General features: G+C 49.7%; 1 protein-coding gene across 3 annotated transcripts in view; it reads left to right on the plus strand.

Annotated features, from left to right (window-relative positions):
- The window catches only part of ESRP1 (epithelial splicing regulatory protein 1), a 40481-nt gene extending 19527 nt beyond the window's left edge, over positions 1-20954 (plus strand). The window contains exons 11-14 of one of the 3 annotated variants that reach the window (XM_064154708.1): positions 2128-2346; positions 7039-7237; positions 9311-9479; positions 20849-20954. In XM_064154708.1, coding sequence (XP_064010778.1) covers positions 2128-2346; positions 7039-7237; positions 9311-9479; positions 20849-20939 — 678 coding nt within the window. In that variant the 3' untranslated portion in view covers positions 20940-20954. Of the gene's footprint in view, positions 1-2127; positions 2347-7038; positions 7238-9310; positions 10566-20848 lie in introns of those variants that run through there. The other 2 variants (XM_064154707.1, XM_064154706.1) reach the window with 2 other exon arrangements.
- The last annotated feature ends 997 nt before the right edge of the window (positions 20955-21951 follow it).

Here is a 21951-nt window from a genome sequence, read left to right on the forward strand (position 1 = left end):
CTTGGCAGTGACTTAAAAGCCTCTTTTCTCTCTCACCTCTTTCTGGAAACAGTGTCTGAATTTCCATGGGGCTTTGCTCCCCCTAAATGTAGGACCTGATGGGATATGGATGTTCTCAGCCATATACATATATAAACATCTGGGGGTTTGGCTTCAAATAACCTTGCAAACAGCACCTGGAGCAGAAAGCTTCTGGGTCTGGTGCTTTACAGCAGCTGAGTTTGTCCAAGTCCAGTGATGGTCTGTTCAGGAGGAGCACTAGCAACAAATCCTGATCTGAAAGACTTGCCTCTAGTCACTGGTACAGAAAAGTAGCATTTGGGTGTAGCTGTTGTCCTCAGAGCTGAATTAAGTGCCTCTAAGTGCAGGTCTTAGCCATCCTCTGCCAGCAGTGCCTACCTAGCAGAGGGTGGCAGGACTTGGTGAAGCTGGCTCTGAGAAGTGCCCCTCTGCTGCATTAACACGGCTTGAAGGGCCATTAATTGCAGTTACCATGTCAGGGAAAGGAAGCAGGACTGAGAGGACTGTTTATGTATTTCTCCAAAGTCAGACAGAGCTTCAGCTGAGGTCACTAACTTACAAACATGCTTCCAAAAGGCCTCATCTGTGATGCAAATTATGGCCAACCAATAGCCCAGGTCATTAAGCAAGCAGTGGCACAGCTCTGTTCCCCCACATCTGTGGATTTTGGTGCCTTCTTTTGATGGGTGACACTAATGAGCAGAAGGCATAGCTGCACCACTCACTTGTGGTATTGTTCTCAAGTGCTCTCAGGTTTCTTTGTCTAGCAAAACCTTCTGATAGCTGTGGAAATGCAAATGAATCTTAACATGGCTCAGAAAGCTAAAGGGTAACTCCTGCATACTCAATCAACTGTTCAGTAGGCAGAGGTTTTATTACTGTTAAAGTTAAGTAGAAGTTTCAGAGTGCATCTGTTGCAGATAACCATGACTCATTACCGCCACCTATGTTACTTGCTGAACTACTGCACCTCAAGTTGAGGCTTGGTGGTGGTAAAATACTTTTCTAGTTCCCAGACTCCAAATGCACACCTGCAGCCCAGAAGATCAATGGCATCCTGGGCTGCATCAAAAGCCGGTCAAGAGAGGGGGTTCTGCCCCTCTGCTCTGGTGAGACCTCACCTGAAGTGCTGTGTCCAGCTCTGGGGCCTCCACCACAAGAGAGACATGGACCTGCTGGAGTAGGTCCAGAGGAGACCACTAAGATGCTCAGGGCTGCAGCAGCTCTGCTGTGAAGACAGGATGAAAGAACTGGGGTTGCTCAGCCTGGAGAAGAGGAGGCTCTGGGTAGACCTTAGAGCTGCATTTCAGTATCTGGATGGGATCTACAGGCAGACTGGGGAGGGCCTGTTTAGAAGGGCTGTGGTGATAGGACAAAGGGCAATGGTTTGAAACTGGAGCAGGGCAGGTTTTAAGTTTGACATCAGAAGGAAGCTCTATACAGTGAGAGTGGTGAAATCCTGGAACAGGCTGCCCAGGGATGTGGTTGAGGCCCCATCCCTGGAGACACTCAGGGTTAGACTGAATGTGTCCCTGTGCAGCCTGCTGTAGTTGGAGGTGTCCTTGCTGAGTGCAGGGGAGCGGACAAGATGCCCTTTGAGGGTCCCTTCCAGCCCCATGCAACCTGACTGCAAAGCAGGTTTTCTGGGGTTTGGAAATGTCCCCAGGACTCTGTAGATGGTGGAATGCTTCAGGATATTTCCCAACAGAAATATTGTAGAAGTACAGGTTCTAAGATCTCTGAGTTCAGATGAAGTCCAAAATTAAACACTTGTTTTCCAGAGGGAAAAAAAAATGCTTTAAATCAAATCTGTGCCAGAATTCTGACCACTGCTGTTGTGGTCTGGACCTGAAATCATAGAATCAAGCAGGTTGGAAGAGACCTCCAAGATCATCCAGTCCAACCTATCACCCAGCCCTATCCAGTCATCTAGACCATGGCACTGAGTGCCTCATCCAGTCTTTCTTGAACACCTCCAGGGACGGTGCCTCCACCTCAAGTGTCTTAAAACGCTGCTGAGGGTGAAAGCAGATGGCACTGATGCAGTTCCTCTGAGCTGGAGAATGGCTTAGGAGACTTTCTGTAACTTCTCTTTGTTTCACACAGGTGCTGAACAGGTACTCATCCACACCTCTCATCCCTCTCCCAACACCACCTATTCTTCCAGTGTTACCTCACCAGTTTGTGGCTCCCACCAACGTCAGAGACTGCATACGCCTGCGCGGTCTTCCCTACGCTGCTACCATCGAGGACATCCTGGAGTTCTTGGGGGAGTTCTCCACAGACATCCGGACCCATGGTGTCCACATGGTGCTAAATCACCAGGTGGGTAGGCACCAGGTTTGTAGCTGCTTTCTGCCAACTGCCTCTACGTCATAGGAGCATAGAATGGTTTAGGTTGGAAGGGACCTTACAGATAATCTACTCCAAACTCCCCTTGCCATGGGCAGGGATATGTTTCAAGGCTTCGTTCAGACTGATCTTGAACACCCCCAGGGGAGGAGGCATCCACAGCCTCCCTGGGCAGCCTATGTCAGAGTCTAACCACCCTCAGACTGAAGAACTTCTTCCTAAGATCCACTCTTAAAAGCCCCAAATCAGGTGTTGAAGCCCATCTATCAGCTCTGCCTTACTAGCTTTTTCCATCTAGTTGATAAAGTCATGGCTTAGGTTGGAAGGGAACTCAGAGATAATCTACTCCAGCCCCCTGTCATGTGCATGGACAACTCTCAACTAGATTCAGCTGCTCAAGGCCCCATTAAACCTGGCCTTAAATATTCCTGGGGAGAAGACATCCACAACCTCCCTGGGCAACCTATACCAGAGTCTCACCACTCTGACTAAAGAACTTCTTCGTAAGGTCCAGTCTAGCTCTGCTCTCAGCTTCAGACCATTGCCCCTTGGCCTTCCTCTAAACACCTTTAGAAAAAGTTCCTCTCCAACTTTCCTGTAGGATCCCTTCAAGTACTGACAGACAACTCTACAGTCCCCCTGGAGCCTTCTCCAGGCTGAACAACCCCAGCACCCTCAGCCTATCCTATGTTTCGCATACATATGAACAGTCACAGCATCACAGATTATAGGAAGGGACCTCAAAATAGTGAGTCTAACCCCAATGCCAGAGCAGGATTGCCCAGAGCAGGTTACACAAGAATGCAGCCAGTTGAGTTTTGCATGTCTCCAGAGGAAGACACTCCACAACCTCTGAGAAGCCTGTTCCAGGGCTCTGGCACCCTCACAGCCCTCCTGAGGTTATCAATAAGGAAGCACTTAACCTCTCAAAGTGTGCTGGCAAGAGATGTGTTGGCTTATTTGAACCCAACTTGGGTAGCTGTGCCAGAGTGACTTCTGAGACCCATGTGTCCAAAGGTAAACCACAGGCTTGGAGGGCTTGGTGCTCTCAGACAGCAGGAGTGATCCTGCACTGTAAGAGGCTTGCACTGCATAGTCATGATGAGCAGCATGCCCAATTCCTCTTGTACCAGCCAAAGAGGATCTCCAAAGCAGAAGTTCAGCTCTTGGAGGAGCAGTTTGTCCCTGTCTCGCTGAACAACGTGCCTCAGATGCAGCTGAGGACACATGTGACTATGGCCTTCTAGGGACAGGATTTCCTCTAAGTCAGCAGCTGAAGCTTTGGCTTTCCTGAACCCTCTGGCTGCTTCCTTTAGTCACGGCTAAGCACCAAGATTAACAGCTTACTGACGGTCACATCTGTGCCATTGTCTCCTGGAAGTAGTTTCTACCAGGACTTTAGGCAAAGGATTGTGCATTGTTCTCTCTTGTTTGCATAGTCTGGTGACTTTTTAGAGGGGAGGTGGCAGCTCCTCTGACTCTGGAGGTGCCTTGAGTGGTCACACAGATAGTGATCTAAAAACGGTGTTAACCAAAACGGTTTTAGAAGAACCAAGTGTAAGATGAAACTAGAAAAACCATTCCTTGTCCTCAAATAGGGCTTCTGGCCTTCAGGAGTATGGGGAGGGAGAAGGGATTCCTCTGTCTGGGAAGACTTGACTTAGCTGAGGCTGAAAATCTAAGGCATGTTCAGGGCTGGGAGAGACTAAGGAAAGATGTAGATGTTAAAGCAGAAGTAATGGTTTGCAGTAATATCATAGAATCAAGCAGGTTGGAAGAGAGCTTCAAGATCATCCAGTCCAACCTAGCACCCAGCCCTGGCCAATCAACCAGACCATGGCACTTAGTGCCTCATCAAGGCTTTGCTTCAACACTTCCAGGGACGGTGCCTCCACCACCTCCCTGGGCAGCCCATTCCAATGCCAATCACTCTCTCTGCCAACAACTTCCTCCTAACATCCAGCCTAGACCTGCCCTGGCACAGCTTGAGACTGTGTCCCCTTGTTCTGTTGCTGGTTGCCTTGCCAGTAATAAACACCTGGAGGATGAAACTGCAGTGTGTAGAGTTCCAAGGACTGTCTGCCACTCCAGACCGAAGCTGTCAGCTGCTTCTTTTCCAGATGCTACCCTTGCCTGACTCCTAGATTTTTATCTTACTCCATATTCTCACAGTTCTTAGTTTCAACCCTCTTATGGAGAACTGCAAGGGACGGTGAAATTCTTCCCTCACACTAGAAGAACTGGCCTAGAGCTTAAGATAAATCTGGCTTCAGATCTCTAACTCGTTTTGGCTGCTTCGAGCTGTCTTTGGCTAAAATGACTCCTCCCAGTGTCACATTCATTTGTAGCTTTAGATAAGGAGGTAATGTTTTTCCTCCACAAGCTGATAACCAAGCCTGAGGCTAATACCCTTCTGAAGCATCCCAGCCCAGAGTAGCCTTTAAACACAAAAGGTAATAGACATTTAACGTTTGACACTTGACTGTTCTTGCATTCTAAAAATCCCAGGTAATAAGTGTGGATTAAAATGGTAAGAGGGAGTCTCAAAGCACTGAAGCAGCCCTGAAGTGCAAGTTTTGCCATGGCTGTGCCTATCTTTTTAACCATAGACACAACTTGTAGCTTAACGGAAACAAGTAAATAGATACAACCAAGATAGTACAAGTGGGAAGAACTTTGTGAAGGAGACCTTAAACTTATGATCTGAGGTCTCTTCCAGACCTATCTACCCCAACCCCAGTGCTGTGGGCAGAGACACCTCTCAACTAGACTTTGTTGCCAAGGCCTCATCCAACCTGGCCTTAAACATGCCCACAGAGGCATCCACAACCTCACTGAGAAACCTTTTCCACCACCTTATTGTGACTGGCAAGTATCTGAAGGGACCTACAGACAGCTGGGGAGGCACTTTTTAGGGTGTCAGGTAAAGGTAGGCCTAGGGGGAATGGAGCAAAATTAGAAGTGGGTAGATTCAGACTGGATGTTAGGAAGAAGCAGTTCATCGTGAGGGTGGTGATACACTGGAACAGGTTGCCCAGGGAGATGGTTGAGGCTCCATCCCTGGAGGTCTTTAAGGCCAGGCTGGATGTAGCTATGAGCAACCTGATCTAGTGGAGGATGTCCCTGCCCCTGGCAGGGGGGTTGGAACTGGATGATGCTTGAGGTCCCTTCCAGCCCTGACAATTCTGTGACCTAATCTCACCACCCTTAGACTGAAGAACTTCTTCCTAAGCTCCAGTCTAACCCTGCTCTGCCTCAGCTTCTAAAGCATTCCCTCTTGTCCTATTGCTGGACACCCTTATCACAGTATCACCAAGGTTGGAAGAGACCTCACAGATCATCAAGTCCAGCCCTTTAGCACAGAGCTCAAGGCCAGACCATGGCACCAAGTGCCACGTCCAGTCCTGCCTTGAACAGCTCCAGGGACGGCGACTCCACCACCTCCCCGGGCAGCCCATTCCAGTGTCCAATGACTCTCTCAGGGAAGAACTTTCTCCTCACCTCCAGCCTAAATCTCCCCTGGCACAGCCTGAGGCTGTGTCCTCTTGTTCTGGTGCTGGCCACCTGAGAGAAGAGAGCAACCTCCTCCTGGCCACAACCTCCCCTCAGGTAGTTGCAGACAGCAATAAGGTCTCCCCTGAGCCTCCTCTTCTCCAGGCTAACCAATCCCAGCTCCCTCAGCCTCTCCTCGTAGGGCTGTGCTCAAGGCCTCTCCCCAGCCTCGTCGCCCTTCTCTGGACACAGCTCAAGCATCTCAATGTCCCTCCTAAACTGGGGGGCCCAGAACTGAACACAGCACTCAAGGTGTGGTCTAACCAGTGCAGAGTACAGGGGCAGAATGACCTCCCTGCTCCTGCTGGCCACACCATTCTTGATGCAGGCCAGGATGCCACTGGCTCTCTTGGCCACCTGGGCACACTGCTGGCTCATGTTCAGGTGGGTATCAATCAGCCCCCCCAGATCCCTCTCTGTCTGGCTGCTCTCCAGCCACTCCAACCCCAGCCTGTATCTCTGCATGGGGTTGCTGTGGCCAAAGTGCAGCACCAGCACTTGGAGCTATTGAACACCATCCCCTTGGACTCTGCCCATCTGTCCAGGCGGTCAAGGTCCTGCTGCAGAGCCCTTCTGCCCTCCAACTCAGTCACATCTGCCCCCAGCTTAGTGTCATCTGCACACTTGCTGATGACTGACTCCAGATCATCTATGAAGATGTTAAAGAGGATGGGGCCTAGCACTGATCCCTGAGGGACACCACTAGTGACAGCTGCCAGCTGGATGTGGCACCATTCACCACCACTCTCTGGGCTCAGCCCTCCAGCCAGTTCCTAACCCAGCACAGAGTGTTGCCATCCAAGCCATGGGCTGACAGCTTAGCCAGCAGTTTGCTGTGGGGGACAGTGTCAAAGGCCTTGCTGAAGTCCAGATAGAGCACATCCACAGGCCTCCCCACAGCCACCAAGTGGCTCACCTGATCATAGAAGGAGATCAGGTTATGAAAAGTCCCTCTGCAGCCTTCCCGTAGGCTCCTTTCCGCAGGGCGTTTGGATTAACTGCCTGTACTTGGCTTTGGAGCTGACTCCATGGCTTTTAACAGCACAGCTGATTGCTGTGCTGCCACTCCCTAGGAGCCCCGGAGCCATTTCTTTTTGTCTTCTTTGTTTCTAGGGACGTCCATCAGGAGATGCTTTTATTCAGATGAAATCTGCAGATCGGGCTTTCCTGGCTGCACAGAAGTGTCATAAGAAGACTATGAAGGACAGATATGTGGAAGTCTTTCAGTGTTCTGCTGAGGAGATGAACTTTGTGTTAATGGGGGGCACTTTAAATCGCAATGGCTTGTCCCCACCACCATGTAAGTTACCATGTAAGTTTTGCATGGCTCTTGCTGCTCCTCTACGCTGCGTGCGGGTAGGTGTTGGAGATGCTTTGTTGACTCTGCTGCTTGGGAAGGAGTGGCAGATGGGGGCATTCAAATGAAGGTCTTCTCATCTTAAGTCATCAGTGGCTTGCAAGCATCATTATTTTTCCCTTTGGTTGTGGATTACTACTACTTTTAAATTGCTCTTGCTTTCCCAATGGCAAACTTCCCTTCTCCCCGAAGCTTAACTTGACCAGGGTGAGCCATGACCCTGAGAAGTAATTTATTAAGCCCTGCTTAGATCTTTAAGAGCTGTTTCCTATTTCAGCTGGGTTGTATTTATGTTGTTCTTCATGGTGAACACGTCAGGTAAAAGTCCTTTCCCCTTCAACTTGCAAAGCTTTACTTTATGACTGAACCACAAATGTTCTGCTTGTTTGGGTGCTACTGACTGAACTCTTCCTCTGCTTTTCGTTGTCCCTGCAAAATTGAGGTTGCTTGTGTAGGAGTAAAATTCACATAGCTCTGGCCTCAACTGCAGCAAGGTTCATGTAATTTGCTCCTCAGAGCTTTGAGGATGAACAGGGGCTTGGAAAGTGCTTGAAGAGCTGAAGGGTTAACTTCCTAAGCACATGTGCATATAAATCTAAGCCTCTGGGAAAAATAATGCTTTGCTTCTAAGATAATAAATGGCAAGGTAGGCAAGTAGGAGCTTTCTGTCTCTCTATGCAAGTGTATGCTTGTGAGTGGCTTCAAGTGTCCTCTGAATTCTAAGCAGAGCTACCAGTAGAGCAGCAGACTTCCTGGGTGTGGTTCCTTTTGAGTGTTCCTTATGTCCTTAGGAGAGATGTTTTTTTTTTTCCCAGGTAACCAGGGTTTGGGTTGTTTTGTTTCAGTGCAAATATCCTGAGCAGGGATCTGCAGTACCTACTGCTGGGTGATGGGATGGGTTTGAGGCTTGCCCCTGACAGCTCTTCAAACACGTTCTTGGGTACAGCCTCAGACTTTAAAAACTCTGGCTAGGGCTGGGTGCTAGGTTGGACTGGATGATCTTGGAGGTCTCTTCCAACCTGGTTGATTCTATGATTCTACAAATGCTAGTGGTGTGTTCCTTAGATGAGCCCTATCAGCTCTGTCACAGCCCCATCCCACAAAGCAATGAGATGCTGTCACTTTAAGCCTCTTTTTGCTGCTCAGTTACCTAAAGCTTTTAAAGGTTGGCTTTTTGTGGCCCTGGGGAGGGGAGGAAGCAAAGCAAAAGAGCAGCAAAGGAGTGTGAACTGTTATCGGTGAGCATTCATTTAGGACCTGGCATGTTGTTTAAACACCACCACAAAGTACACTTCAGGTGGTTTTAAGACTGATTATAAGCACTCAAAGCTGCGAGGCTATGACATTTCTCACTCTACTGTTGCTTAGCTGAAGTGAGTATCAGGATGAAAAGGTGTCTTCTGCTCTGGGGAATATCAGGCAGATCTTTAGCACAGAATTTTCCTCTTACAGTGAGCTCTCCCACTTCTTGTTTGGAGGCTTCATTAAAATCTGACCTTATTAAATAAACCTGGCTACTACTTCAGAAAGAGACTCTATTCCCAGAGCAAGAAAATACTTCTTGTGCATTACTGACCTTGCTTTGGACTAGGGAGTGGACACAACACTTGTAGTCAGGCTTATGTTCATAGAATCAGTCAGGGTTGGAAGGGACCACAAGGATCAGCTAGTTTCAACCCCACTGCCATGGGCAGGGACACCCTACCCTAGAGCAGGCTGCCCACAGCCTCAGCCAGCCTGGTCTTAAACACCTCCAGGGACGAGGCCTCAACCACCTCCCTGGGCAACCCATTCCAGCCTCTCACCACTCTCATGCTGAACAGCTTCCTCCTCATGTCCAGCCTGAACTTGTCCATCTCCAGCTTTGCTCCATTCCCCCCAGTCCTGTCAGTCCCTGAGAGCCTGAAAGCAAGAAAATGAGAAGCTTATGAAGGCTTTTTACTTATTGTAGAGCTGATCAGCTAAGGATGACCACATATATGCTGGAATTCAAAAGATCCTAATCAGTTTTCCCTTTGTTTCCTTTAGGCCTTTCACCCCCTTCCTACTCCTTTCCAGCTCCTGCTGCAGTTGTGCCAACAGAAGCTGCTCTGTACCAGCCATCTATGCTGCTGAACCCACGAGCACTCCAACCCTCCACACCCTACTACCCTGCTGGGGCTCAGCTCTTCATGAACTACACAGCTTACTACCCCAGGTAAAGCAGAGGAGAAGCAAGCAGGAACAAAGAAGTCTCTTTTGTTTGCAGCAAAAGCACAAAGCTCCCAAAAGAACATTGTCTGCCATGCTGGAGGTTTGTGCTAGCAAGAGCAGCTCGTTCAGTATCTTATTCAGGGAAACAATTTCAGGTTATTTAGGGATTTCCCATGTTTTAGACTGTTGCAGGTAGTGGTGATTTCTTTTGCATTTTACAAACCAAGTCACAGAGTTACAGGTGGTTTCTTTTTGGTTTGTGGTGGTGTGCTCTTTTTTTTTTTCCCCCACCCAACATGGATCTTATACTTGCCAGCTTGCACTGTTGTGCCCTCAGTGGTCATTAGTGTGCAGTACTCCTCCCCAGGTCCATGAAGAAGCCTGTTTTAGAACAGGTGGATTGGAGTCTGCCCTAAAACCTTCTGAAGTTCTGCCTCTTCTGTTTTTGATGTATGAAAGTAACTTTTTTACCTTTGGTGGTGAAAACTGTTTACCTATTTATAGAAGCACTGCATTGAAGTATATATCTTGAATCCTTATGTAAAGCACAGAGTCATATAATGCTTTCTGACCTCAGTCACCATTTGTGGCAGACTTTTGGCTCTTTGGATACATTACCCATCTTCTCCAGAGGAAAAAAAAAAACCTCTTTAATACTACTTTGCTCTGCAGTCATGAGGCCTTGATTCTCTGTAAGCCATAAAACATTCCTCATCTGTCAGGAAACCTGCTAAATAATTTAAGTCTGCTGTTGGACTCTGACCAGGAAGGTCCAAATAGCTGCTTATGAAGCTGCTGAGCAATATGGACTCTTTAATACCTCTAAGATTACAAAGGTGTTTTTTTTCTTACTGCTTTGCACTGAACCAGTTTGTCTGTGAGCTGCCTGGGTTTGGGTTGGTTTGTTCTGCAGTTGGTTGGGTGTGGGTTTTGTTTTTTTTTTACTAAAATGTTTTCTTCACCCAAGTTAATTTCTACAGTGCTTCAATGTCTGTCTTATGGTTACAACAATGTGTTACTAACCTCAGCCTCTTGAATGTATGATCAAGAAAAAATAAAATTATCAACTTGTATTGGCAATATGAAACAAGTTTCTCAATAATAGCTCTGTGTGTCATGAGAACACAGTGCCAGGATAGCTTGTAGTGGCTGTGGCACAGTTTAGTTCTTAGCCTGCAGTGGGCAGTCTGTTAATACTGAGTGTCAGGCTCTGCAGACATCTCTCACTGAATGGAATCCTAGGTAGGAGTCTCAATAGTGGCTGCTTGGGCTGTGGGCATATATAGTGGTTACAGATTGCTCTAAATCCCTGCATCCTTTTGGTGTTCTTGTCTAATCCAGAGATTTATACTCTTCTTAGCAAACTATTCCTATGTAGCTTCTGTGCCAATTACATGTGAGCAGCTAGAATTACTAGAGCCAGCTTGGCTTCATTCCCTGCTGTGAGATTCTGCTGTTCCACCTGAGAATCAGTGTTTGATTTCTAGGCAAACTCTAAATGCTCTTGGAGAAGCAATGATTCTTAACAGCTGATATGCTGAGTTGCTTTGGTTTGGGGTTCTGGTTTGTTTGGATTTCTTTTTCATGGAATCAGAGTTGGAAGGGACCACAAGGTTCAGCTAGTTCCAACCTCCCTGCTATGGGCAGGGACACCCTACCCTAGAGCAGGCTGCACACAACCTCAGCCAGCCTGGCCTTAAACACCTCCAGCCATGGGGCCTCAACCACCTCCCTGGGCAACCCATTCCAGCCTCTCACCACTCTTATACTGAATAACTTCCTCACTTCCAGTTTGAACCTGCCCACCTCCAGCTTTGCTCCATTCCCCCGGGTCCTGTCACTCCCTGAAAGCTTAAAAAGTCCTTCCCCAGCTGTTCTGTAGGCCCCCTTCAGATACTGGAATGCCACAAGGAGGTCACCTGGGAGCCTCCTCTTCTCCAGACTGAACAGCCTCAACTCTCTCAGCCTGTCCTCATAGAGCTGCTGCCCTCTGAGCAGCTTCGTGGCCCTTTGTTTTTGGGGATCGTCTTTTTTTTTTAGTTTAAGCTTTGTTGCTTTTCAGGCCAGTTCCTGTGCCTTGCAAAGCATTCAGTAAGTAAATGGGTCCCTTTCCAGGTAGTCAGAACTTGCCTAAGTGGAGTTTTCTGATCTTCTACTCCAAAAAATGCTAAGTATGTGGAGCAGGAAAGAGTGAAGTATCCTCTGTACTAAGTGGTGTGTTTAAATGCATGGGCATGGAGGAGCCATCCAGAGCTGGTGGCTAATGGCCAGACAAAGCTTCTTAAATGCAACTAGTGAATAGTTATGGAAATAAGGAAAGGTTCTGTAACCTGCTGCCAAAAGGTTCTACCCTTGTGGTTTGCAAGGTCAAGTTGCTTTATAATAGCCAGTTCCATTCTCCACCTGTTGGTGGGCAGGGAGTCATTGCTGTGGTCCTTGGTAGCTATCAGAAGAGAGTGTGTCCAGCACGTCGAGGGAGATTCTCCTCCTCTACTGAGCCCTAGTTACACCACATCTGGAATGCTATGCCCAGTTCTGGGCTCCCCGGTTCTAGTGGGACAGGGAACTGCTGGAGAGAGTTCAATGGAGAGTTCTGAGGATGGTTAAAGGACTGCAGCATCTTTATGTGGAAAGGCTGAGAGCCCTGGGGCTGTGCAGCCTGGAGAAGAGAAGGCTGAGGGGGGGAATGCTATCAATGTCTACAACTATCTGCAGGGTGGCTGTCAGGAGGATGGAGCCAGGCTCTTTTCAGTGGCACCCAGTGACAGGTTAAGGGGCAACTGAGAAGAAACTAGGGTACAGGAAACTCCACTTCAACATGAGGAGAAACATTTTCACTGTGAGGGTGACAGAGCCCTAGAACAGCCTACCCACAGAGGTTGTGGAGTCTCCTTCTCTAAAGATCTTCAAAACCTGTCTGGATTTGTTCCTGTGACCTGCCCTAAGTGATCCTGCTTTGCAGGTGGCTTGGCCTGGATGGTCTCTGGAGAAGTCCCTTCCAACCCTTGTCTTTCTGTGAGGTTTCTGTAACTTGGACTCATCATGATGCTCTTAAAGCTTTGGTGCTGAACCTCAGCTAGGGAAAGAAATGGATGCTACTAAAATAGCTTCAGTGAATGCCTAATGAAAAAAAGAGGGAGAACAAGATCTTCAGGATCTGTCAGCCTTTGATATCTTTGTTCAGCTTGTAATTATCTGACAACATGTTCTGACAGCAAATCAGTGGTCTCAGGCTCTGCCTAGTCCCAGGCTTTTGAGAGAGGAACAATAGGATTCAGGGGAGGGAGGAGTTGCCTGCCTTGTCTAATCCCGGATAGATAGGTGTGCTAGCTGCACTGAGTTGTGTACATTGAAAGGAAGGAATAGCTCTGGTAACAGCTTCCATAGAAGCTTTTACCATACCCAAACTGCTGTAGGATGCTGAAGTTGGAAACAAAGTCAGATCTGATTGTGTCAGTGCCTTTCCAGTGGCATTCTGATTGCTTTAAAGCAGTATCTTTGCAGCTTCAAAATGCTCCTTAATTGTAGGAACACACCTAAACTTGGCTTGGCTTTCAGCAAATGACATCCTGGGCTGCAGCAAACGTGTGGCCAGCAGGGTGAGAGGTGATTTTTGCCCCTCTGCTCCAGTAAGACCTCACCTGGAGTACTGTGTCCAGCTCTGGGGCCACCAACACGAAAGGGACATGGACCTGCTGGAGCATAGAGGAGGCCACCAAGAAGCCCATAGGGCTGGAGCATCTCTGCTATGAAAATGAGCTGAAAGAATTGGGGCTCTTCAGCTTAGAGAAGAGAAGGCTTCAGGGACACTTCAGAGCTACATTTTGATATCTGAAGGGAACCTACAGGAAGGCTGAGGAGGGACTGGTGGTGATAGGCTGAGGGGCAATGGATTGAAACTGGAGCAGGGCAGATTTAAGTTGGAAGTTCTGCACAGTGAGAATGGTGAAATCCTGGAACAGGTTGCCCAGGGATATATGGTTGGGGGTCCATCCCAGGAGACACTTGGTGTCAGACTGGATGTGTCCCTGTGCAGCCTGCTGCAGTTGGAGGTGTCCCTGCTGAGTGCAGGGACATTGTCCAAGATGCCCTCTGAGAGTCCCTTCCAACCCAATGCAATCTGTGAAGCTGTGAATGTTCTGAGTCCTGTATTAGAAAAAGGAGCCTTTTGTTCAGTGGGTGGCATGCTGGTGTGACCTGTAGCCAAAAAGGGATGTGAAAGCTGAAAGTGATGCAGGTTCAGACAAACTGGACAGATTGAAGGGCAGGAAATTCATTGAGTGTTAGTGAAACCACATTTGGCTCAGGAAGTCCTTGACCTCACAATAACTGGAGGAGTGTTCTTGCACTGTGTCCTGTGATGAATTCCTTTGCTATTGATCCAAAGTGGGTAGGTGAGTCTGTTCCATCTTTGAAGTAGTGCTTGACAGATACAGGTCCCACCTGTGAGCACAGATCTTTTATAGTGTCTGTAGCTGTAGCCAGCTGTGCTAGTCCAGTAGAGACATCCCAGTCTTAGCCACTGGGTTTTGTCAGTGTTTGTATGCTCTGGAGTGTGGAGTGATCTGAATTCCAAGGTCTCTTTGTTGTGGAGGCAGGATTCTGATGTGCTGCACAAGGACGTGCAGGGTAACTTGTTAGTGCAGTGGGACCTTGACCGCCTGGACAGATGGGCAGAGTCCAAGGGGATGGTGTTCAATAGCTCCAAGTGCAGAGTGCTGCACTTTGGCCACAACAACCCCATGCAGAGATACAGGCTGGGGTCGGAATGGCTGAGAGCAGCCAGACAGAGAGGGATCTGGGGGTACTGATTGATACCTGCCTGAACATGAGCCAGCAGTGTGCCCAGGTGGCCAAGAGAGCCAGTGGCATCCTGGCCTGCATCAGGAATGGTGTGGCCAGCAGGAGCAGGGAGGTCATTCTGCCCCTGGACTCTGCACTGGTTAGACCACACCTTGAGTGCTGTGTTCAGTTCTGGGCCCCCCAGTTTAGGAGGGACATTGAGATGCTTGAGCGTGTCCAGAGAAGGGTGATGAGGCTGGGGAGAGGCCTTGAGCACAGCCCTATGAGGAGAGGCTGAGGGAGCTGGGATTGGTTAGCCTGGAGAAGAGGAGGCTCAGGGGAGACCTTATTGCTGTCTGCAACTACCTGAGGGGTGGTTGTGGCCAGGAGGAGGTTGCTCTCTTCTCTCAGGTGGCCAGCACCAGAACAAGAGGACACAGCCTCAGGCTGTGCCAGGGGAAATTTAGGCTGGAGGTGAGGAGAAAGTTCTTCCCTGAGAGAGTCATTGGACACTGGAATGGGCTGCCCGGGGAGGTGGTGGAGTCGCCGTCCCTGGAGCTGTTCAAGGCAGGACTGGACGTGGCACTTGGTGCCATGGTCTGGCCTTGAGCTCTGTGGTAAAGGGTTGGACTTGATGATCTGTGAGGTCTCTTCCAACCTTGGTGATACTGTGACACTGTGACACTGTGACCTTATTCACAGCTTACACTGTGTTGGAAGGGACCCTCAAAGGGCATCTTGGCCTCCTGCACCTGAGCAGGGACACCTCCAACCAGAGCAGGCTGCAAGGGGCCACATCCAGTCTGATCTTCAATGTCTCCAGGAACAGGGCCTCAACCACATCCCTGAGCAGCCTGTTCTGAGATTTCACCACTCTCTGTGCAGAACTTCTTCCTTATATCTACCCTTATTTGTCTGCTTCTGTCTCTTCCTCCTACAGATCAGGGTTTTGTCATCATAGAGTCAACCAGGTTGGAAGAGACCTCCAAGATCATCCAGTCCAACCTAGCACCCAGCCCTAGCCAGTCAACCAGACCATGGCACTAAGTGCCTCAGCCAGGCTTTGCTTGAACATCCCCAGGGATGGTGACTCCACCACCTCTTGGGCAGCCCATTCCAATGCCAATCACTCTCTCTGCCAGGAACTTCCTCCTAACATCCAGCCTAGACCTCCCCCAGCACAACTTGAGACTGTGTCTCCTTGTTCTGTTGCTGGTTGCCTTGCAGAAGAGACCAACCCCACCTGGCTACAATGTCCCTTCAGGTATCTGTAGACAGCAATGAGGTCACCCCTGAGCCTCCTCTTCTCCAGGCTGCACACCCCCAGCTCCCTCAGCCTCTCCTCATAGGGTTTGTGTTCCAGGCCCTTCACCAGCTTTGTTGCCCTTCTCTGGACACATTCCAGCACCTCAACATCTCTCTTGAATTGAGGGGCCCAGAACTGGACACAGCACTCAAGGTGTGCCCTGAGCAGTGCTGAGTACAGGGGCAGAATAACCTCCCTTGTCCTGCTGGCCACACTGCTCCTGATGCAGCCCAGGATGCCATTGGCTCTCTTGGCCACCTGGGCACACTGCTGCCTCATCTTCAGCTACTCTCTACCAGCACCCCCAGGTCCCTTTCCTCCTGGCTGCTTTTCAGCCACTCTGTCCCCAGCCTGTAGTGCTGCTTGGGGTTGTTGTGGCCAAAGTGCAGAACCCTGCACTTGGCCTTGTTCAATCTCATCCCATTGGCCTCTGCCCACCCATCCAGCCTGGCCAGGTCCCTCTGCAGGGCTCTCCTACCCTCCAACAGATCAACACCTGCTCCTAGCTTGGTGTCATCTGCAAACTTATTGATGCTGGACTTGATCCCCTTGTCCAGATCATCATTAGCTTGTAAAAGCATTTTTCTCTATTACATGTGCAACAGATAGCATTAATATCATAGGTGTGTATGTGGCAAATTAAATGACCAAGGTTAGAAAAGAGAGCCCCCCTTGTTTTGTGGTGACTTGGATCCTTCATAACAACCACTGTGGAAAACAAGCCTTTGTTTTCTGCTGTTCTTGGTAGTTGCTCATATCCATGTTGTAACACAGTTAAGGTACAAGGAGTTTAAACTGGCCAAACTAGGAACAAGTGGGCTGGATTAGGAATGGCACCATTCAGAGCTGCTGCCTGCAGCTTTATTTGCCTAGCTGGGTCTGGCTAGCCAGCATCACTTGACAGAACTGGGTTAGGAAACAGCCATGTGTGGATGTAGCCTGAGAGATGTCACAGATGGAGAACAGCAGCAACCAGAAACAAAACCCCTCTATCAGCTTACTTGTGCTCATAGCAACACTCTGGACCACAGCTGAGGCTGCAGTACTTTCATTTTTGTAAGTGCCAACTCGGATTGTGAGCTCACATCTGCAGTGGATGTGCTCACTGAGCATAAAAGCCTACTGGTGGCCTTCAGTTGGTCCAGCAAGTGGAGTCCACATGTTTGCACCAAGTGGCAAAGTCTGGCACTCCAGACAGCCAGTCTGCTGGGCTTCCTTGAACTTGCAAAGGGGAGGGCTGACTTAGCCTAGCTGAGGCTAACAGTTTGTTCTTTGCTACCCCTTGCGCTCTCTTCTCTCCCAGCACTTTCCTCTGGTGAGTAAGAAGGCTGGGCAGGGGCTTGTAGTGATAGGACGGGGGGCAATGGTTTGAAACTGGAGCAGGAGAGATTTAGGTTGGACACCAGGAGGAAGTTCTGCACAGTAAGAGCAGTGAAATCCTGAAACAGGCTGCCTAGGGATGTGGTTGAGCTCCCATCTCTTGAGACATTGAAGGTCAGACTGGATTTGTCCCTGTGCAGCCTGCTCTGTTTGGGGGTGTCCCTGCTCAGTGCTGGAGGGTTGGCCAAGATGCCCTTCGAGGGTCCCTTCCAACCCAGTGCAGTCTGAGTCAGTGAGGAATGTGTAGCAAGACAAACCTGCAATGCAGGACCTGGCTCACAGCCCTGAAATGAATAGAAGCTGTCAATAAGTGCTCTGCTGAAAGGATATCCTCGGTGCCTCTTGTCCCAGGGTGGAGAACAATTAACACTTAACAAACAGCTTTTTCAGGAGGTGCTGATCTTTAAGCTCCCTTCCAATCTCAGCCGTTCTAGGACTAGAGAGAACAAAGCCACAGTCGAAGTAGGGAGAGAAAATGTGCAGAGGGGGAAGTGAAACCTGTAGGTGGTGTCTCTGCACCGATCTGCTCCTCTCTGCAAACGGTGCTGGCTGGCATTCTCCTGGCTGGCCTGTGCAGCATGCTTGGCAGAGAGCTGAGAAGCTGCTTGGTTGTGTGTGCTGACTGCTCCCAGCTCACAGGCACTTAGTGTAAACCACAGCTTCCGTCTGGATGTTGGTGTCTGGGAAGCAAATGTGTAATGGGAAGCAACATCTTAGGCAGGAGAGAGTGATCCTGAAGTTTTCTACATGATACTGTAAGGAGCTGTTCAAGGCAGGATTGGACGTGGCACTTGGTGCCATGGTCTAGCCTTGAGCTCTGTGGTAAAGGGTTGGACTTGACGATCTGTGAGGTCTCTTTCCATCCTAATAATACTGTGATACTGTGAGATGAGGGGTAAGCCTGCTGGCTAAGCTGTTAGCCCATGGCTTGGATGGCAACACTCTATGCTGGGTTAGGAACTGGCTGGAGGGCTGGACCCAGAGAGTGGTGGTGAATGGTGCCACATCCAGCTGGCAGCTGTCACTAGTGGTGTCCCTCAGGGATCAGTGCTGGGCCCCATCCTCTTTAACATCTTCATAGATGATTTGGATGAGGGCATGGAGTCAGTCATCAGCAAGTGTGCAGATGACACTAAGCTGGGGGCAGATGTGACTGGGTGGGAGGGCAGAAGGGCTCTGCAGCAGGACCTTGACCGCCTGCACAGATGGGCAGAGTCCAAGGGGATGGCTTCAATAGCTCCAAGTGCAGGGTGCTGCACTTTGGCCACAGCAACCCCATGCAGAGATACAGGCTGGGGTCGGAGTGGCTGGAGAGCAGTCAGACAGAGAGGGATCTGGGGGTGCTGATTGATACCTGCCTGAACATGAGCCAGCAGTGTGCCCAGGTGGCCAAGAGAGCCAGTGGCATCCTGGCCTGCATCAGGAATGGTGTGGCCAGCAGGAGCAGGGAGGTCATTCTGCCCCTGTACTCTGCACTGGTCAGACCACACCTTGAGTGCTGTGTTCAGTTCTGGGCCCCCCAGTTTAGGAGGGACATTGAGATGCTTGAGCGTGTCCAGAGAAGGGCAACGAGGCTGGGGAGAGGCCTTGAGCACAGCCCTACGAGGAGAGGCTGAGGGAGCTGGGATTGGTTAGCCTGGAGAAGAGGAGGCTCAGGGGTGACCTTATTGCTGTCTACAACTACCTGAGGGGTGGTTGTGGCCAGGAGGAGGTTGCTCTCTTCTCTCAGGTGGCCAGCACCAGAACGAGAGGACACAGCCTCAGGCTGTGCCAGGGGAGATTTAGGCTGGAGGTGAGGAGAAAGTTCTTCCCTGAGAGAGTCATTGGACACTGGAATGGGCTGCCCGGGGAGGTGGTGGAGTCGCCGTCCCTGGAGCTGTTCAAGGCAGGACTGGACGTGGCACTTGGTGCCATGGTCTGGCCTTGAGCTCTGTGCTAAAGGGTTGGACTTGATCTGTGAGGTCTCTTCCAGCCTTGGTGATACTGTGGTACTGTGGTACTGGGAGGGGGGGATGCCTTGTGAGGAGCAGCTGAGGGGCAGGGAGTTGTTCAGCCTGGAGAAAGAGGCTGAGGGGAGAGCTCATTGCTCTCTGTAGTTCCCTGAAAGGAGCTTGGGTGTTGGTCTCTTCTCCCAGGCAACAATTGGAAATGGCCTCAAGTTGCCTCTGAGAAGGTTTAGTTTGGACACGAGGAATAATTTCTCCCTCAGAAGGGTTGTCATGTCCAGGAATAGCCTCCCCAGGGTAAAGTCACCAACCTCATCCCTAGAGGTGTGTCAGAGACTGAGTATGGGCCAGGACTTGTGGGGAGAGAAGACTCCTCCACAAAGTGTCTTGAGACAGTGGTCTTTGGGCTAGGCTTAATCTTCATGAACATCACTTTGCTTGCTTACATCTAAGTACTTTGCTTGCTTACATCTAAGTCCTAAGCTAAAGGGAAGGCTTTCCCAGGGTATTTTCACATCCATGAGCTTGGGGAAGTGAAGGCAGTCTGGGAACTGTGTTTGATGTGTGGTTTGAGGAGGCTATCCTAGGTCTATGGAACAGCTTGCCAATGCTGATGGAAATGGTGGGTGCTTGGAGCCACACTCAGGAGATCACAGTATCACCAAGGTTGGAAGAGACCTCATAGATGAAGTGGAAAAGTCAAAGTGGCCTTCAGTAAGGAGTGTGGGCTTTGGCAGGAGGTGGTTTGGTGTTTTGTTACTTCCACCTTAGAATTATATAACAAGTAGGAGAAGCCAGGGGCATCCCTCAGTGTTACAGCTCTGGGGTAAATGGGTACATGGAAGTAGCTCATAGTGAAGTTGTTAAGCTTTGCTTTAGAGGCTTACAGAGCATCCATGGCTCTGGCTGCACAGGAGGGATGTTTGATCTGTAAACACCTTCTCTTGAGGCAGTTAGTTGTGACTGCCAGAGTCTAGAGGCAGTCTCCCTAGGGTGGGTGTAGTCTTGCATCTGGGGAGGAACCACAGCAGGCACCAGTCAGACTAGAGGTCATCCTGCTGGGAAGCAGCCCTATGGAGAGAGACCTTGGATTCCTAGAGGATATGCAAGTTCTCCATGGGACAGCAATGTGGCCAAGAGGGCCAAGGGCATCCTGGGGTGCACTAAGGGAAGTGGCCAGCAGGTCAAGGGAGGTTCTCCTCCTGCTCTACTCTGCTCTGCTGACACCACACCTGGAATACTCTGTCCAGTTCTGGGCTCCCCAGTTCGAGAAACAGATCTGCTGGAGAGTCCAATGGAGAGCTACAAGGATGATTGGAGGGTGATTCCTCTTCTACAACAGAAGACTGAGAGACTTGGGGCTCTTTGGTCTTGAGAAGAGAAGGCTGTGAGAGGATCTTATCAATGTCAATAAATATCTCAGTGGATGTCAGAACAAAGGTGTTGGTCTCTTTTCAGTGGTGCCCAGTGATGGGGCAAGGAGCAACAGGTACTATCTTGGAGCAGTTGAGGTTTCATCTCAATGTGAGGAGACACTTTGTATGGTGAGGGTGCTGGAGCCCTGGAACAGGCTGCCCAGAGAGGTGGTGGAGCCTTCTCCTCTGGAGACTTTCAAATCCCACCTGTGTGACCTGCTCTAAGTGATGCTGCTCTGGCAGAAAGGTTGAACTCCACCTCTAAAATTCCCTTCCAACCCCTAGTGTTCTGTGATCCTTCAAGATGCTGTGCATGTCCACCTGTTGCACTGTTCAAGACAGCTGCTTACCCCAGCACAGCTTCTGCTGTTAAATTGCTCTTGATGATGTAGTGATAGGAGCATTGCAAATGTCTCATCGTGTGGCCCAAACTTTGATCTCTGCCCAGGGCTTTAAAAAGGGTTAAGGCTGCACAGTCAGCTGCTGTCTGTCTTTCTGCACTAGTTTGGCTTCTGATTGCTTCTGTCTTAACTTGTGTTTATAGTATGCAGCAGAGGATGGAATTATACACACAAATCATCCGGCCAGGACAGTGTCCAAAGAATGGATTTGCATTTAAAGGCCCCAGCAGTTAGACTGCCTTAGAGAAGGTAAGGACAATGAGCCCCACCAGATGGCTTTGGGGGTGTTGTAGTGTTTGCTGCAGATAACCACCACACTCAACACAGCTTTGTGTTTGTTGCCCTGGGAATGGGCTACTCTGACCAAAATGTCTCTGCAATATACAAGATCTTGGCTACCAAAGCCACCATTGGAAGAGTTTGGACTGTTCCAGTCTTCTTCTAGGCTGCTACTTTGTGTGCTTTCCAGGGCTTCAAGTGCATGCTGCTTCAAGCTTTAATGTCCTCCAGAAAGTTCCTCAGAGTCAGCTTTTCTCTGAGGAGCACAGTGAAAGAGGTGAGGTTACTCTCCTAGCAGTTCACTGAGATAATCTGCTCTGTCTAGCCAACACTACTTTCTTGAATAACTGCAGAATCTGACTTCTAAACCTCCTGCTGATGTACAATTGCAGCAATGAAGTAGGCTGTGTATCAGTGTCACACAATGGTAGGGCTTGGAAGGAATCTCTAGGGATCTTCTAATCCACCCCATGCCAGAGCAGGATTGTCTAGAACAGGTCACACAGGAACACATCTAGAAGGGTTCAGAATGTCTCCAGAGGAGGAGCCTCCACAACCTCCTTGGGCAGACTCCTCCAGGTCTCTGCCTACCTCAATGTAAAGAAGCTTCTCCTCATGCTGAGGTGGAGCCTCCTATGTTCATAGAATCAGTCAGGGTTGGAAGGGACCACAAGGAGCAGCCAGTTCCAACTCCCCTGCCATAGGCAGGGACACCCTACCCTAGAGCAGGCTGCACACAGCCTCAGCCAGCCTGGCCTCAAACACCTCCAGGGATGGGGACTCAACCACCTTACTGGGTAACCCAGTCCAGCTCTCACTACTCTCATGCTCAACAACTTCCTCCTCACTTCCAGGTCTCACTCTCCCCACCTCCAGCTTTGCTCCATTCCCCCCAGTCCTGTCACTCCCTGATAGCCTAAAAAGTCCCTCCCCAGTTTTTTGTAGCCCCCTTCAGATCCTGGAAGGC

This window comes from Pogoniulus pusillus, chromosome 14 (genome assembly GCF_015220805.1).
Source record: "Pogoniulus pusillus isolate bPogPus1 chromosome 14, bPogPus1.pri, whole genome shotgun sequence".
NCBI lineage: Eukaryota > Metazoa > Chordata > Aves > Piciformes > Lybiidae > Pogoniulus > Pogoniulus pusillus.